Consider the following 13354-nt stretch of genomic DNA (forward strand, 5'->3'; position numbering starts at 1 on the left):
CTATTCGCTAGCGCTGTCAGATCCCCACGCACATGCCCAGAGTGCCCCACACCACCATCGCTAGCGTCATGACCATCACCCCTCGGTCAGAGATGCTGGGCTCGCCGGTCTCGACCGCGCACGGTTTCGCTGCGACGACTGCGACAGTAGTTGGGCCCATTAGAATACTCACCTTGCACTGCAGCTATGAATTTCACAGTACGGACATGCGCACATGCACTGCACACGCATCGGAGTCTCGAATGTGTCTCTTTTACTAGAAACAATGGCAGGCGATGTACCGAGCGACGCACAGGCGTTAGGCTGGCACAGCTGTGCCATGTGCAAGCCCACCGCCGGAGCCGAAGGATGAAGGACGGCGCAAGCGACGTCCGCTGCCGCCCTCACTGAGCCACTGACCCATTGATTCATTGCCCAAGGTTGACTTGTGCGCCAGGTTGGACACCTTGGACTGCTGAGCGATCGGCTGGAAGCGGACCAGAGCTCGGCCGCCTCGGGCTGCCGCTCTGAGCCTACCTGAAGAAAGACGGTAGTCTCGACACTGAGGTCTGCTTTATAGCACGACGAGCTGACCGCTTGAGAGGCTCTGAGTTCCCCCGGTCGGTTGAGTGAACCAACGCATCGCTGATGATGAAACCACAATAGCCTTAGGAAAGGGAGGAAGCACGGTCAGGAAGCTCCGTGAGCTCGTTAACGCTACGTCAACGCGACATCTACAGTACATCCAGACTTTCATGAACAAGATTATCGCTACCAATGCAAACCATTAAAGCTATAAGACTGTCCAAGTGAGAGAGTGTAGTAGTTGAATAAGGACTAATCATCGAACAGACGGACCGTTCGCCACGAGCCTACTCGGGTCGAGAAGGAAGAGGCCTGGTGGGAGGCTGAGCATGAGCGTCCGGCAGAGTCTCCAAGGAGGGTGAGGTCGAGCCGGGCACATCTGCGGGAGGGCGCGAATCGCCCTGGTTGATGAGAGCGGTGCAGCTACTTTCACGACCATCACCACCGCCACCGCCGCGGCCGCCTCGTTCCTCGCGATCTTCACGGGGCTGGCTAGCGGTGCTCGACCCGCTGATACTCATCGCCGTTGCAGTGAGAATGGCCGACTTTGCCTCCATCAGTGCCGAGTTCCGAGTCGTCCGCGTTGTCTCAGCGTCGGGCGGCTGCGTGACCCAGAGGACGTGGTTGTAGCTCGGCGGAGCGGGGCCGTTGATGCGCATCGGAGCGTCGGCGTCGATCTCCTGCTGCGGTTCCGGAGCTCGAGCCGCAGGAGAGTGGTGCGGAGGCACTGCTGAGGTTGCGGCGTTGCCCACGGTCTTCATCTTGTGCAGGAAGGGAAGGACGTGGTGGTGCTCGTGTGACGCGGACTGCCACTCGTCGTGAAGGTTGATCTCACCGGGTCGCACGGCCAATGCACGCCTCTTGCGGATGAGCAGCCACGCAACGGCAGCGGCCATGAGAACAAGCGTGGCGGCGCCAATGGCAGTGCCGATGACAGCGCCTTGTGACAGCCCGCTTCTAGGCTCGCTCTGTGCAGTGCGCTGGTGGCTGATCTCCTTGGCACGGGTGGAGAGACAGCTCTGGTTATTGGACGCCATGACGGTGCGCGGGCCCTCGAAGCCGGCATACTGCCTCCCCGCCACAGTGACGAGGAACCGGTTGCCAACGGGTAGCGCGAGGTCCCACTCGAGCTTGCCCGACTTGCCGTCGAGCACCCAGCGCCACGCCTTTTGGTACTCGCTGCCGGCGGAGATGATGTAGAGAGACGAGGGGATGCTGATGTCGCGCCAGAAGATGTTCAGCGTGTTGCACTCTGAGCTCTCGCCTTGCACGTCGATCGTGCCTTCCAGGTCGGCGGTGGGCTTGGGACAGGCACTGTTTGAGGCAGCGGAGGGAGGGGCGGGCTGGATTTCTAACAGTCAGCAACACACGGAAAGGTGACTCACGCTTGGCTCCGACTGCTCGACCCCAACCGCTGCTGTCGGACAGGATGAACGAGACCGCATCTGGCGCATTGCCAGGGACAGGGAAGGCGAACTTGTCCGGACCGGCTGGGGGAATGGTCAGGTTGAGGATGGGCTGCGGACGAATCTTGGCAGAGCTCGCATCGCTCCTAGAGTAGCTCCACTGCCGTCAGCTTGCATTGCTACTCAGCTCACGGGAAGGAGGTCGATCGAAACGGGTGGCTTCGCACCGGGTCTGAAGTCAGCTCTCAAACGCTTTCCGGCAAGCTCACAAAGTCAGAACAACCATACTGCAGGGAACTGCCTCACTGACGTTGTACTGGATGCTTGGGGTCTCCAGACTTTCGAACATGTTCACGAAGAGATGGTGCTGCTGCGAAGAATAGAGGACCGGAAGGGTGGGCTCTCAGTTGTTAAAAGTTGGAGAGCGAGTTGCCCTGCTATCACAACAGACGAAAGTGACGGTGGCTCGAGCGAGGGCGGGTGAGTCGCGTCTTGAACATGCCAAGTAGCACCATGCGTAAACTCACCACATTGTGACGCTTGTCCTCGCTCGGACGCCTTCCATGCTCGTAGGTAAGGTGAGGAAGAAGCATGTGTTGAAGGGTGAGTGACCGTCTGTGCCCTGAAGATCCCATGTTCCCGCCATTATGCTTCCTCGATGGCCAGACCGTCCGTCGCTACGATCACTACCTCCACCACAGCGATCAATGCTATCCGAGCGAGCAATCTGGATCGGTCGGGAGCCCAAAAATGTTAGCAAACATCCAGTGCAGCCCTCTCGGCCTCCACGAATACGTGGATGATGCCCATGCATTGTAAAGCTTTTCAGCTTTTGCCGGCCGAGGTTCTCATTCTAGGTCCTTTGCGGTGAGTTGCACACAGCCTCGTATCGCGGAGGGGCACCGGGGTCGTACAGCGGCAGCGTCTCCTCCTGTTCTTCAGGGCGAAACACGACCCAAGACGCAAGGTATGGTGGGGGCAAGTGCGCGGCGCGCACGGGCGGTGACGCAAGCGGCGATCGAGGAAGGCGAGAGACCCATTCAGTATCGCGACGACGGCGGCGCTCCGTGCCCCTCCAGTCGCGGGCGCAGCTGACGCAGCATCCGATGAGAACGAAGATGAGGGCGACGGACACTGGTGTCAGCTCCGCCGGGTAGTGTCGACACACGCAGGATGCCCATGCACAGACCGATCTTAGTCGTGTTGGACATGGTCTTGGGAGGTCATGCTGTTGTGAAGTGGGAGGTGGGTAAGTGCAGAAAGCTGAGTGTCAAGGCGAGATCTGCAGGAATAACTCTGGGCGCACTGGTCGAGATGCGAGGCGGTTGAGCGGCTGTGTGAGTCACATGTGAGCGTGTGGTGCACGCCACCTCCGATCGTGTCTCAATCCCACCAGTGACAAGCGTGCTCTTGGCGGCCTCGGCGAGCAGAGTATCTCTGTTGGATCTGCCGTTGTTAAGCCATGCAGAACCTCTGCTCCGCGTAATGACAAGAGAGCAGCACAGTCCCATCACCACCATCAGCCTCTTGGAATCAGGCGCCGATCACGTGGGGACCCACCTCCACCTCCACTCTGTTCCTCTAGCCTGTTCACATCGAGGAGCCTGCTTCCCCTCGCTTCACCTCTTGGCTTCACACCACGACGACCAAGCGTGGGATCGCAATCACTGATCTCTGCCATCACCTATCGCTTTTCATCCATTGCTCACATCTGTTGCGACCACCGTTTGCTATTGTGGTTCAGCGTGACCCATTCTTTGCCAACGTCCCATTATGTCCCGCCGACTGACGCGATCCTCGATTTCCCACTCCGGTCTCACTCGTTTCCTCGACGTAGATGAACCGGATGACGACGAGGAGTGGGTTACGGGCGACGTCTCCCTCATCTCAGCCGACAATGTTCGATTCCGCGTGGCTGGTCTGACATTGGCATGGTCGAGCCCCGTTTTCGCAGACCTCTTGTCTCTACCTGGCAATCAAGCAGAGAAGGTCATCCCCCTCACAGACAACGCCATCGAATCGGCCGATGTCATCAGGATCTATCTTGATCTTGTGTCGTTGAACTTTGGGCGCCTCGGCATCTTCTACAAATCGTACACTCGTTGGGCGGCTCTGCTCGCCAACCTGACGTTCTTCCTGGACAAGTATCAGTCTGAGCGAGGACTGAAGCTACTCCGGTCCTTCGGCTCGGAGGCAGTCACTTTGCAACGCTTCTCAAGAATGGGTGATATCATCTTTGCTTCGCGTGTTAACGACCTCGCTCTCTGCTTCCGCATCCTTTCGTCGGGCAACAAAAAGAGCAAGCCGGCCCAGAATCGGAGACCTCTGGGAACAATGGATGGTAGCTGGCAATTCTCCCTTGCGCTTCAGTCCTACGAGGCAGCCTCCTCGATCCCGTTCCCATTCCAGTGGGCAATCGCACGTGCAGCCGAAGTCGAAGACCGGGAAACAACACCGCGGATCTTCGCGCACAGATTTGTGGAGATCATGATGACTATTTACGAGCAAGGTAGGAGAAGGCAGTTTGTGAAGCTGACTCCAGGCGCGATGGACCTTTCTGGGCACCCGGCGTTTCCCCCTCTTCTCCAGACACCAAACCTTGATGGCTACACGAAGCCAACCTGAGCCACCGTGTGCTCACGTCACTCTTTTCACCGGCATATCAGCACAACATCCTCGGGGAGCTTTGAGCGATTTGGCACCATAACAGGGCGACTCCCTGCTGGTGTCTTCTGCCCTCTGCCCTTGTCCATACTTCTCGAGTGCTGGTTATAGGTTCCCGCCTGGGTGCTGCTTCTCGCTGCATCGAGAAGCAGCAGAATGCTGCGCAGCGGACGCACCATGAAAGGCTGTTCTGCCGAACGCGCCAGGTTGTATTGCCATTGCCTTGGAAGTGTTTGAGCGGAGCCTTTCGTCTGCGCGCAGAACGGCACGGGATGTCGGAGGCTTGACCGCACGTGATCCCCCCGGCAGCTGAATCAGTTCTACGAGTCGATGCATATTCTATTAGCAGCTTTGGACTTATCCTATGAACGATTTCCTTGGGGTATCAGCAGGATGTTCGAGGGCGGCCTAGACTTCTGGGAACTCACTCTTTGGAGGCCGCTCTGTCGAGGTAGTAATAAAACGTTCTGGCAACGGGATCCTCATCTTCATCAACCTCGAATGATTGCTTGGTCTTGGTCAGGGCGTACAGGTAACGTGGCCCTGCCCGCTCCCAGACAAACGCACCAATGTCACCGAGCTTCAACCCTTCGCCCTCGCTGGAGAAATCGACCATGGCCAAACTTGCCGCACATAGGTCGTCGTCAGCCGCGATTGCACCAAGGGCAAAGCCATCCAGCGGTGAGATGGCCTCAAAGCTGACGAACTTGAGAACTTCCCCGCAGAAGCTGCGCAGCGTCGGAGTGCAGTCGTACTTGTGAAGGAAGGAGATGAGGTCAAGGAAGATGTCCAGCGTCTGACCCGGGATGAGTTTGCAGACTGTCTTCCAGAGTTCGTCGTCTTCTTTGCGTGGGACGAGCCTAGAGTGCACCACCAGGGAGAGGAACTGCTCTAGAACTTCTTTCGTCTCGATCGACTCGTCCGTGAAGGTGATCTCTAGCGGACCACCGGCTGGTGCGTCTCGAAGAACTGCACTTCGTCGTCAGCTCAGCTTACTCTTGGTACGGCAGCTCACCTGGCATGAAACAGCGAGTACGAAGGTGCCTTGAAACGCCACCCGTCGCTCGAGATGAGAGTGAAGTCACCACTTTGCCAGTCAGGATGATCCTGGATCTCGATACTTTCCTCGGGAGGTGGTGAGGAGGCCATGTCAACCGAAGGAGGGGCCATGTTGATGGTTGATGATGGACAGACGTCATCTGTCATGCGCTGGCGACGAAGGCGGAGTGTGCGAACGGTGGAGGATCTGCACTCTCGCCCCCTTGGATCGACACGCACTCGTGTGTGTCGAGTGATCGCGAGTGAGGGGCGCCCAGCGTTTCACCTGCACAACGGCCAGTGAAGACCCCAGTATCCCACAACATGTTGCCAACGCACCATCACTCGCCTTTCGCATTCCATCGTCGGCCATGAACAATCAGCAATCGGGTCATCACGGTGGGCTTTGTCAACATGAGGACTGGCTTGATGGCGACTTCACCCTGATCTCGAGCGACGGATGGATCTTCAGCGTTTCATCGCAACTGCTGTTCAAGGCCAGGTGAGCTCCACGGCTTCCCAAGCCCAATGAATGAGAACATAGCTGTGGGCACGTTGTTCCAGCCGACTAACACACAGTGAGGTTCTCGCGGACGCACCGGTGACTGGGTCGATGGAATTCCAGTTCCCGGACGCCGACATTGAGCGAAAGGCCGTCTTGGAGCAGTTTCTCAGCCTTGCTTCATGCTGTACATTGGACACCGGCAAGCTTCACCTGATCGATGGCAAGTGCGGCCCATGGGCTATGGATGTGTTCGACCACCTGCACACGTTTCTGCACAAGTACGACTGCAGTGCGGTGTCCGACGACTTCACAGCATCTGTCTTCAACCTTTTCCCCGATATCTTTTGGGGTTGGCAAGGATATGTCCTCGGAGCTTTCTGGGGTATCGACAAGCTCTGCGCCGCCAGTCTGAACGTGCATGCTACAGCCGATCGCTGCGGACGCAAGACTCGGTACTTGAGGATGGAGCACGTCGAACATTGCGACATGTGGCAACAGGTGCACCCGCGCTACGAGTTTGCTCTCCGCCGGGTTGAGTATGAGGTCGAACGCTGGTTCGAGATTTCGCTGCCCCCTCTCGAGGAAACATTCAGGCGCGCTTTAAGGGCACATGATGCATCGCCGATTCCGCATCACGGCCATGAACATGGCGACGTAACCCTCATTTCCAGTGATAGGTGGAAGTTCAAGGTGTACTCGCACGTGCTTCTCGCTGCAGGGTTCGTTATGGGTTATCCTGATTATACCTTCGAGGACGAAGAGATGGTGCTGAAGCCAACGCGCGACTGGCAAGACGAGATCCATTTCTCAGACTTAAGGACGGAAAGCAAAGCTGTCATTGAGCAGTTCCTGAGTTTGGCTATCAACTCCAAGCTCCTCACGCCGAATGGCCTTGGAGAATGGCATGAACACGAACCACTTCAGACTGAAGACCTCGATCTCTATTTTAACACGATTTCTTTCATGTGTAAACACAACTGTTCGACAACACTTGCGACATTCGGAGCGCAACTCATACCACTCATGTCTTATGGTGTTCTCTCGCCTCAAATCGGTTTCGGACTCGGGGTCGTCATCAATGACAGAAACCTATGCGCCACAAGCTTGACCTACTACAATCCTTCAGAGGGTCGTTTCCGCGGTCGTGAAGCCCTGCCTCATTTCCCTATCCAACGTGGTGGATCCATATTCCTAAAAGCTTTGGATCATGTCACAGCGTATGCCAATGGCCAAGGGTCATTTGACAGTATCCACGTGTTCAACAAAAAGTTGGACTGTTGCGAAGCCCTTGGCTATTGGACATCGGATAGTGACTGCGAAGACGATACCGAGGAAAGCGAAAAAGAGTACTACACGCCAGCCCCGCCGAAGCCCAAGAGGAAGAACCTGGCCAAATGCTTCCTGGCATTTGTCTATGAGGAGGAAAGTGAGTGTGCTTGACCATCAAGGAGTCCACCAACCGCATGTCATTGCTGATGTCTTCAGTGTACGAAGAACGGCGTAGAAGGGCACAGTATGAAGAGGATATGAGAATCAAATGGCACCTGCTCTCGCTGTACGGCGAATGTTGAGTTCATGACTGAATGGGAGGCGGGAAACATCTCTGGGGCTGTTTAAACTATGAATCGAATCTACATAGTGATCTCGCCGCTGTTTCGCTCCATCTCTCATTAAATCGACGAGGCGACTTACTGTACTGTAAAATGCCAAAAATTGTTATCAGCGCCACATTCGGCAGGTAGTGCTTAGTGCCCTTATGCTCATCTGCGACTACGATGTGAACTTCGATATCCTTGTGGACCGTAGCCAAGCCGAATGTAGGACAGAGTAATGTTCTGGACCGCTGTAACGTCTTTGGGAGCTGATCTGCCCCCTTCACTCATGCGCCCTAGTGCCTTCACGCACAAATCTACTCGGGATCAAAGAAAGCGGAGCGACCGTCTGACTCTCATTTTGCTCACCGACTCATCGTCACCAGTCATCTCCCAATCCTCACCCATCTGTGCTCTCAAGATGTCCGACATAGATACGCCGGTGACAGCACAATCGGACATCATTCAAGATCATCCCGACTGGCAAGACGGCGACTTCACTCTAATCTCGAGCGACGGGTGGCGATTCCGCGTCCCTTCCGAAGTCTTGTTCTCCGCTATGTAAGCTGCAGCCAGTTAAGCTTTCAGCTGACGACCAGTGAAGTGCTCTCTGACAGTCCTGCCACGGGTGTGAAGGAATTTCAGTTCCCCGATGCCGAAATCGAGTCCATGGCCGTCATCGAACAGTTCCTCTTCCTCACCACCCATGGTGCCATAGATCGCAGCATGGTGACACGGGGGTGCTGCTGGGACGAAACGACGGTGCAGACCGTTTTCACCAACCTGTTGCATTTCTTGCACAAGTACGACTGCGAGTCAACTCTCAAAGCGTTCCGCAGGGCAATAGGCAGAGGTCAACTTCGGGGTTGGGAGGCGTTCAGCATTGGCGTTCTGGCGCACGACGACGATGTGTGCGCTGCGAGTCTCAAGATACCCGCCGCCCCCCAACAGAGCGGGCGAACTGTGCTACATCTCGGACCACTTGCCGGACAGCATACGCCGCTCGGCCGGGCCGAGATACCGCTACGCCCTTGAGCGGTCCCGTGTCCCTGTCGCCCAGCGGTTTGAGGTCATGCCGATGACGCCAATCGCAGCCAAGTTTATCGCCGCGCTCGCCGAATTCGACAATCTCAAGGAGCACCCCCTTTTCTGTTATGGCGATGCCATCCTGATCTCTAGCGACAAGTGGCTGTTCAGAGCTCCCTCCTACCTGCTACAAAACGCCGGATTGCAGGCCATCTTCAAAGTGGGCTCTGGCGCACGTGGGGCGAATGCACCGCAAGCTCCCGAATTCCTCATCTTCGATGACGGCAAGACGGGGACAGCCAACATGCTCGAACACCTTCTCAACCTAGTCATGCATGGCAAACTGTTCCCGCCTCAGGGCAGGGAATGGCAGGACTGCGGTGTTCTTGGTGACGGAACAGTGAATACGTTCCGGTATATCCTCGCTCTGCTGAAGGAGCATCGCTGCCTCGGAGTCATTGAGCGTTTTGGTGAAGAGGTAATCAAGCTGATGGAGTGCGGGGTCCTAGAACCGCGCTTCGGCTTCGGACTCGGCCTGCTCACGGGGGACAAGCGTGTGTGCGCTGCCAGCGTGACCTTTTACGACCCGCAGTGCGGTCGTTTCCAAATTCACGAGGCCATTGCGGTTATCATGCGCTGGAACCCTCCTACAAGGAACGACCCATTAGTCCTAGCATTGTATCATGTCCAGGCATTCGTCAATGGGCCGGGACAGTCGTTTGAACGCTACATGTCCTGGCGAGTGGAACTAGTTCATAACCCTACGGCTGCGGTGGCGTGGTACGGGTTCGAGGCGGAACTGGAACTGGGGCGCTTCTGGGATCGCGCAGAAAGCGAGCGCGGCATTGTTGATTTGAAGCAGCTTCGGGAACAGAAAAGATCGCCGTTCAAGAGGCATCTTGCACAGTGTGCTCTATACGAGGTACGCTCGCGCTGATAAGATCGGTCGAGACTCGGGACCCTTGGCCGCTTTCTGGATCGACAAAAGTGAGATAACGCGAGTAAAAGGTGGAGCAGCCATTGAGCTCACGGAATAAGGTTTAGCCTTTCCCACCGAAGCATTCATGGGCTGCGAATTGCGGTCGCTCCATCCCTACATTCTTGACCACCTTGGCCCTTCACCTCTCACCTCCCACCTCTGGCGTCCTTCCATGCTCGATCACCTTGCCCGCTGCTCTTCTTACTAATGACCACCCCTGTTCGTTGACCAATCCAAGATGCCTGCACGTTCGCGGCGGAGTCACCCAATGCCTGTCCCTGGCTGACCGAGGACCGCAGAGTGCGCGGCATTAAAGATGATGCCGACGGTTGCTCATCACACCGGGTGATATCCCCGCTGCCGTGATCCCGGCCATGAAGCCGAAGTTCCTAGCTGCTCTAGCCCGGGCCGCCCAAGAGAAGTATTGGCAGGACGGGGTTTTGCTCCGAACGCTGGAAGCATACGATGACCTGGAAGCGAAGGGGGGAGCGCTTGCCGTGGCAGAGTATCTGCTGAAACTGGAGTCCGACCTTGAGTGAGGGCTTACAAGCCATGCGAGGAGAGACACCGAGGCCGAATAGTTCAGACGCAGAGCCTGGAAGAGTCTACGCTCTGATTTCTGTCCGGCTTCGATGCTCAAAGTAAACAGGCTCCCCAGACATGACGATAGATGAGTTGACAACTGCAGGTGGGACTGTCTGATGCGAAGAATTAAGGAAACGGAATGGGTGAAGTGAGACAATGGTACTGCAGTGCCCTCTCGCTGTCTGTCAGTACATATCATAACTTTATGATTGGTTTGCCGCTCTTGTCCAGTAGTTAAGTCAATGTCGAATGCATAGTAGAGTCACCACTATTACGCAGTCTGAGAGCGACGAAATGGAGATGTCGGGTGGCGAGTTGCCAATCACGTGACACCACAAAAGTTGACGCTCCCCTCTCAGACTGACCTCATTTCGGCGGTGAGCTTCCTACAACAGTACTCCCACCCCCACCCCACACCTCACCAGCAACAATGAGGCAGAAACGTGCCAAGGCGTACAAGCGCGTGATGGCGCTTTACGTGTCGACCTTCGGATTCCGTCTGCCGTACCAGGTTCTGCTGTCCGACGGCTTCCTGCTCGAGTCGGCCAAGCAGAAGGACATTGACACGCTCGCCGTCGTGCGCAAGGTGCTCGGTCTCTCCGGCAATGACACACGCGACACCAAGTTCATGATCACACAATGCTGCATGGAGGCGCTCTACAAGCTCGGCAAGGAGTACCAGCACGTCGTGGCGTCGAAAGTGCAACCACCGCGAGGCGATCGACCCGACGCAGTGCATCAAGGAGGTTGTTGGTGAGTCACCAGAGGCAGGAGCAGTGTTTGGCCACTGCCTACAGCTATTCATGTCCAAGAAGCCAAAGCTGACACCCACAGGTGAGACGAACAAGCACCGCTACGTGCTCTGCACTGCGTCGCAGAAGTTCCTCGGCAGCATGTCGCGCGTCCCCGGCCTCCCGATCGTGCACTACAACAGCACGGGTGTGCTCGTGCTCTCCCCGCCATCTCAGGCGACGGTCCGCGCCAAGCTCGCACAGGAGGAGGAGAAGCGCAAGGCGGGCGCGGAGCTGCTCGACGGCGTCGTGGACGGCGATAACGTGAAGGGTGCCCCTGCTGCGTCCACCACTGCCGAAGCCGCCGCGACACGGTCACGGAAGCAGGGCCCGAAGGCACCGAATCCGCTAAGCATGAAGAAGAAGAAGAGAAAGGTCGAGGTTGAGGAGCAGGCCGAGGGCGAGAAGGAGGGCGATCAGGGTGAGAACGGAGGAGAAGACGACGGAGGACGGCGGAAGAAGAAGAGGAAACGCGGACGCGGAAAGGGCGCTGTCGCTGAGGCCATCAGCGAGATTAGGGCGGAGGGAGAGGAGAAGCGGCTCAAGGCGCTTGAGGAGAGGGCTGCCCGTGATGCGCCGGCGGGCGGTGACAGCGACGACGACTCGGACTAGACTTAGACTCATGTATTATGCTTTGATCGCCCTTGCCTTAGCCTGGAAGCTGATACACTCATTCTGCGCAGAATATCGCGCATGTTCAACTCTGGTCAGTTTCTGTCCATATGCCACCTCATGGCTTGGACTCCGCAGCCTGCAGCCGCTCCGCATAGCGCGGCTAATACACAATCCATCTATAGCTAAAACTAAAGGTAACACCTGACGAGGCCCTTGCCGGCCTCCGCGCCCATGCTCTTGGTGAGGCCGTCGAGCTGGCCCTGGAGACAGAGCATCTCGAGCCTCGAGGGCTCCTTGGTTCCTCCACGGAGCTCGGACGAGATGATGGGGAGCTCGGGCTGGCCGAGCTTGCGCCTGCGGGCGTTCTCGTCCTCGCGCTCCTTGATCGAGCGCTCGTGGTTGGCCTTCTCACGGGCAATCTGGCGCTGCATGAACGAGAGGTTGTTCGCCTCGTGGTTGTGCAGCGTGACGGCGTCGAGGGTGTTGGAGAGGTACTCGGGGAGGGAGTGAGGGAGGGGGTTGACGAGGGGCTGGAACGCGGGCGGGAGCGGGACCTGCGAGCCAGAAAGCGACGGCTTCGGCTGCTCGGCCGGCGTCGTGAGAGTGGCGAGGAAGGCCTGGACGAGCGGCGTCGAGGCAACCTCGAGGGGAAGGCTCGTAAGCATCGTGGCGGCGGTGAGCTTGTTCTCCATCAGGGCGGCAGAGTCCCACTTGCCAGCCTTGGCGGCCTCGCGAGCACCGTCAGACAGCCGGAAGGCCTTGAGCGAGAGGTCGCCAGACGTGGCGGCCTTGCCAGCGTCGTGGATAAGGAGGATAGCCTTGCCGCGTCCAGCGGCCTTCTCGACAGCAACAAGCAGGTCGACGGCACCGCGGGTGACGAAGCCGCCGTTGTGCGTCGAGAGGTAAACACCGACGGGCGAGTCGGGGGTCTGAACCTCGGCGAGGTGGTTCAGAAGGCGGGTCGAGTAAGAGTTGGCTGCTATTAGCTAGAGGGCCACTGAAGTAGCTTGGTGCGGTCTTTGCCACCCAAATGATCAAAACTCACGTCCAAAGCTCGACTCGCCAGCGGGGAGGGTGAAGCTGTCCTCAACCTCCATAACACCGTCAAGGTCAAGACCGAGAAGAACACCGAGAGCGTCGGGGTGCGACGAGAGGTTCGTCGTAGGGGGCAGGTTGCGGTCCTGCTGGAAGGTGTTGGGAGGGGGAGCGGGGAGAGAGTCGGTGCTGTGCTTCATGATCTTGAGGAGGACCTGAATGTTAGCTAAACGTGATACAGGGCTAGCTGAAGCAGGAACCCGGAGACAGGACAAAACCGCGACATAATCACACATCGCGCGACAAGGCCGAATATATGACGTCCGCTCAAACGCGCTCATCCCACTTGATCAAGCGCGCATACAGCTTCTCCAATTCCATATCTCAGGCGCCAATCGCGTCCTGTCCTGTTCTTCCTTCCTGCTCGTTAAGCTCTTGCCTCAACGCACGAGAGAGTTGAGCTTGACGCTCTCGACATCCCGGGAAGCCTCAACGTCGAGGAATCCCTCCATGCGGGCCGGAACCTTGGCGGGGGCGGGGGCGGGGGCGGGCTC

General features: G+C 57.4%; 6 protein-coding genes across 6 annotated transcripts; 3 read left to right on the top strand and 3 right to left on the bottom strand.

Moving 5' to 3' along the window:
- Positions 1 to 851: 851 nt before the first annotated feature.
- Positions 852 to 2009, bottom strand: A1Q1_04902 (uncharacterized protein; the record flags this gene model as incomplete). Its single annotated transcript, XM_014328076.1, has 2 exons — positions 852 to 1907; positions 1950 to 2009. 2 exons carry the CDS (start codon positions 2007 to 2009, stop codon positions 852 to 854), a joined length of 1116 nt encoding a protein of 371 aa, XP_014183551.1.
- A 1734-nt stretch (positions 2010 to 3743) lies between these two features.
- Positions 3744 to 4595, top strand: A1Q1_04903 (uncharacterized protein; the record flags this gene model as incomplete). The annotated part of the gene is made up of 1 exon (XM_014328077.1): positions 3744 to 4595. The coding sequence occupies one exon, from the start codon at positions 3744 to 3746 to the stop codon at positions 4593 to 4595; it is 852 nt and encodes a 283-aa protein (XP_014183552.1).
- A 463-nt stretch (positions 4596 to 5058) lies between these two features.
- Positions 5059 to 5804, bottom strand: A1Q1_04904 (uncharacterized protein; the record flags this gene model as incomplete). The annotated part of the gene is made up of 2 exons (XM_014328078.1): positions 5059 to 5608; positions 5650 to 5804. The coding sequence occupies 2 exons, from the start codon at positions 5802 to 5804 to the stop codon at positions 5059 to 5061; spliced, it is 705 nt and encodes a 234-aa protein (XP_014183553.1).
- A 239-nt stretch (positions 5805 to 6043) lies between these two features.
- Positions 6044 to 10313, top strand: A1Q1_04905 (uncharacterized protein; the record flags this gene model as incomplete). Its single annotated transcript, XM_014328079.1, has 8 exons — positions 6044 to 6174; positions 6237 to 7603; positions 7663 to 7732; positions 8004 to 8330; positions 8387 to 8680; positions 8763 to 9717; positions 9840 to 9993; positions 10168 to 10313. The coding sequence occupies 8 exons, from the start codon at positions 6044 to 6046 to the stop codon at positions 10311 to 10313; spliced, it is 3444 nt and encodes a 1147-aa protein (XP_014183554.1).
- A 476-nt stretch (positions 10314 to 10789) lies between these two features.
- A1Q1_04906 (uncharacterized protein) lies at positions 10790 to 11762 on the top strand (the record flags this gene model as incomplete). The annotated part of the gene is made up of 2 exons (XM_014328080.1): positions 10790 to 11108; positions 11194 to 11762. 2 exons carry the CDS (start codon positions 10790 to 10792, stop codon positions 11760 to 11762), a joined length of 888 nt encoding a protein of 295 aa, XP_014183555.1.
- Positions 11763 to 11953: 191 nt separating this feature from the next.
- On the bottom strand, positions 11954 to 13312 carry A1Q1_04907 (uncharacterized protein; the record flags this gene model as incomplete). Its single annotated transcript, XM_014328081.1, has 3 exons — positions 11954 to 12744; positions 12811 to 13015; positions 13250 to 13312. 3 exons carry the CDS (start codon positions 13310 to 13312, stop codon positions 11954 to 11956), a joined length of 1059 nt encoding a protein of 352 aa, XP_014183556.1.
- Between the last annotated feature and the right edge of the window lie 42 nt (positions 13313 to 13354).

The sequence above is a fragment of the Trichosporon asahii genome (assembly GCF_000293215.1).
Source record: "Trichosporon asahii var. asahii CBS 2479 unplaced genomic scaffold scaffold00005, whole genome shotgun sequence".
NCBI lineage: Eukaryota > Fungi > Basidiomycota > Tremellomycetes > Trichosporonales > Trichosporonaceae > Trichosporon > Trichosporon asahii.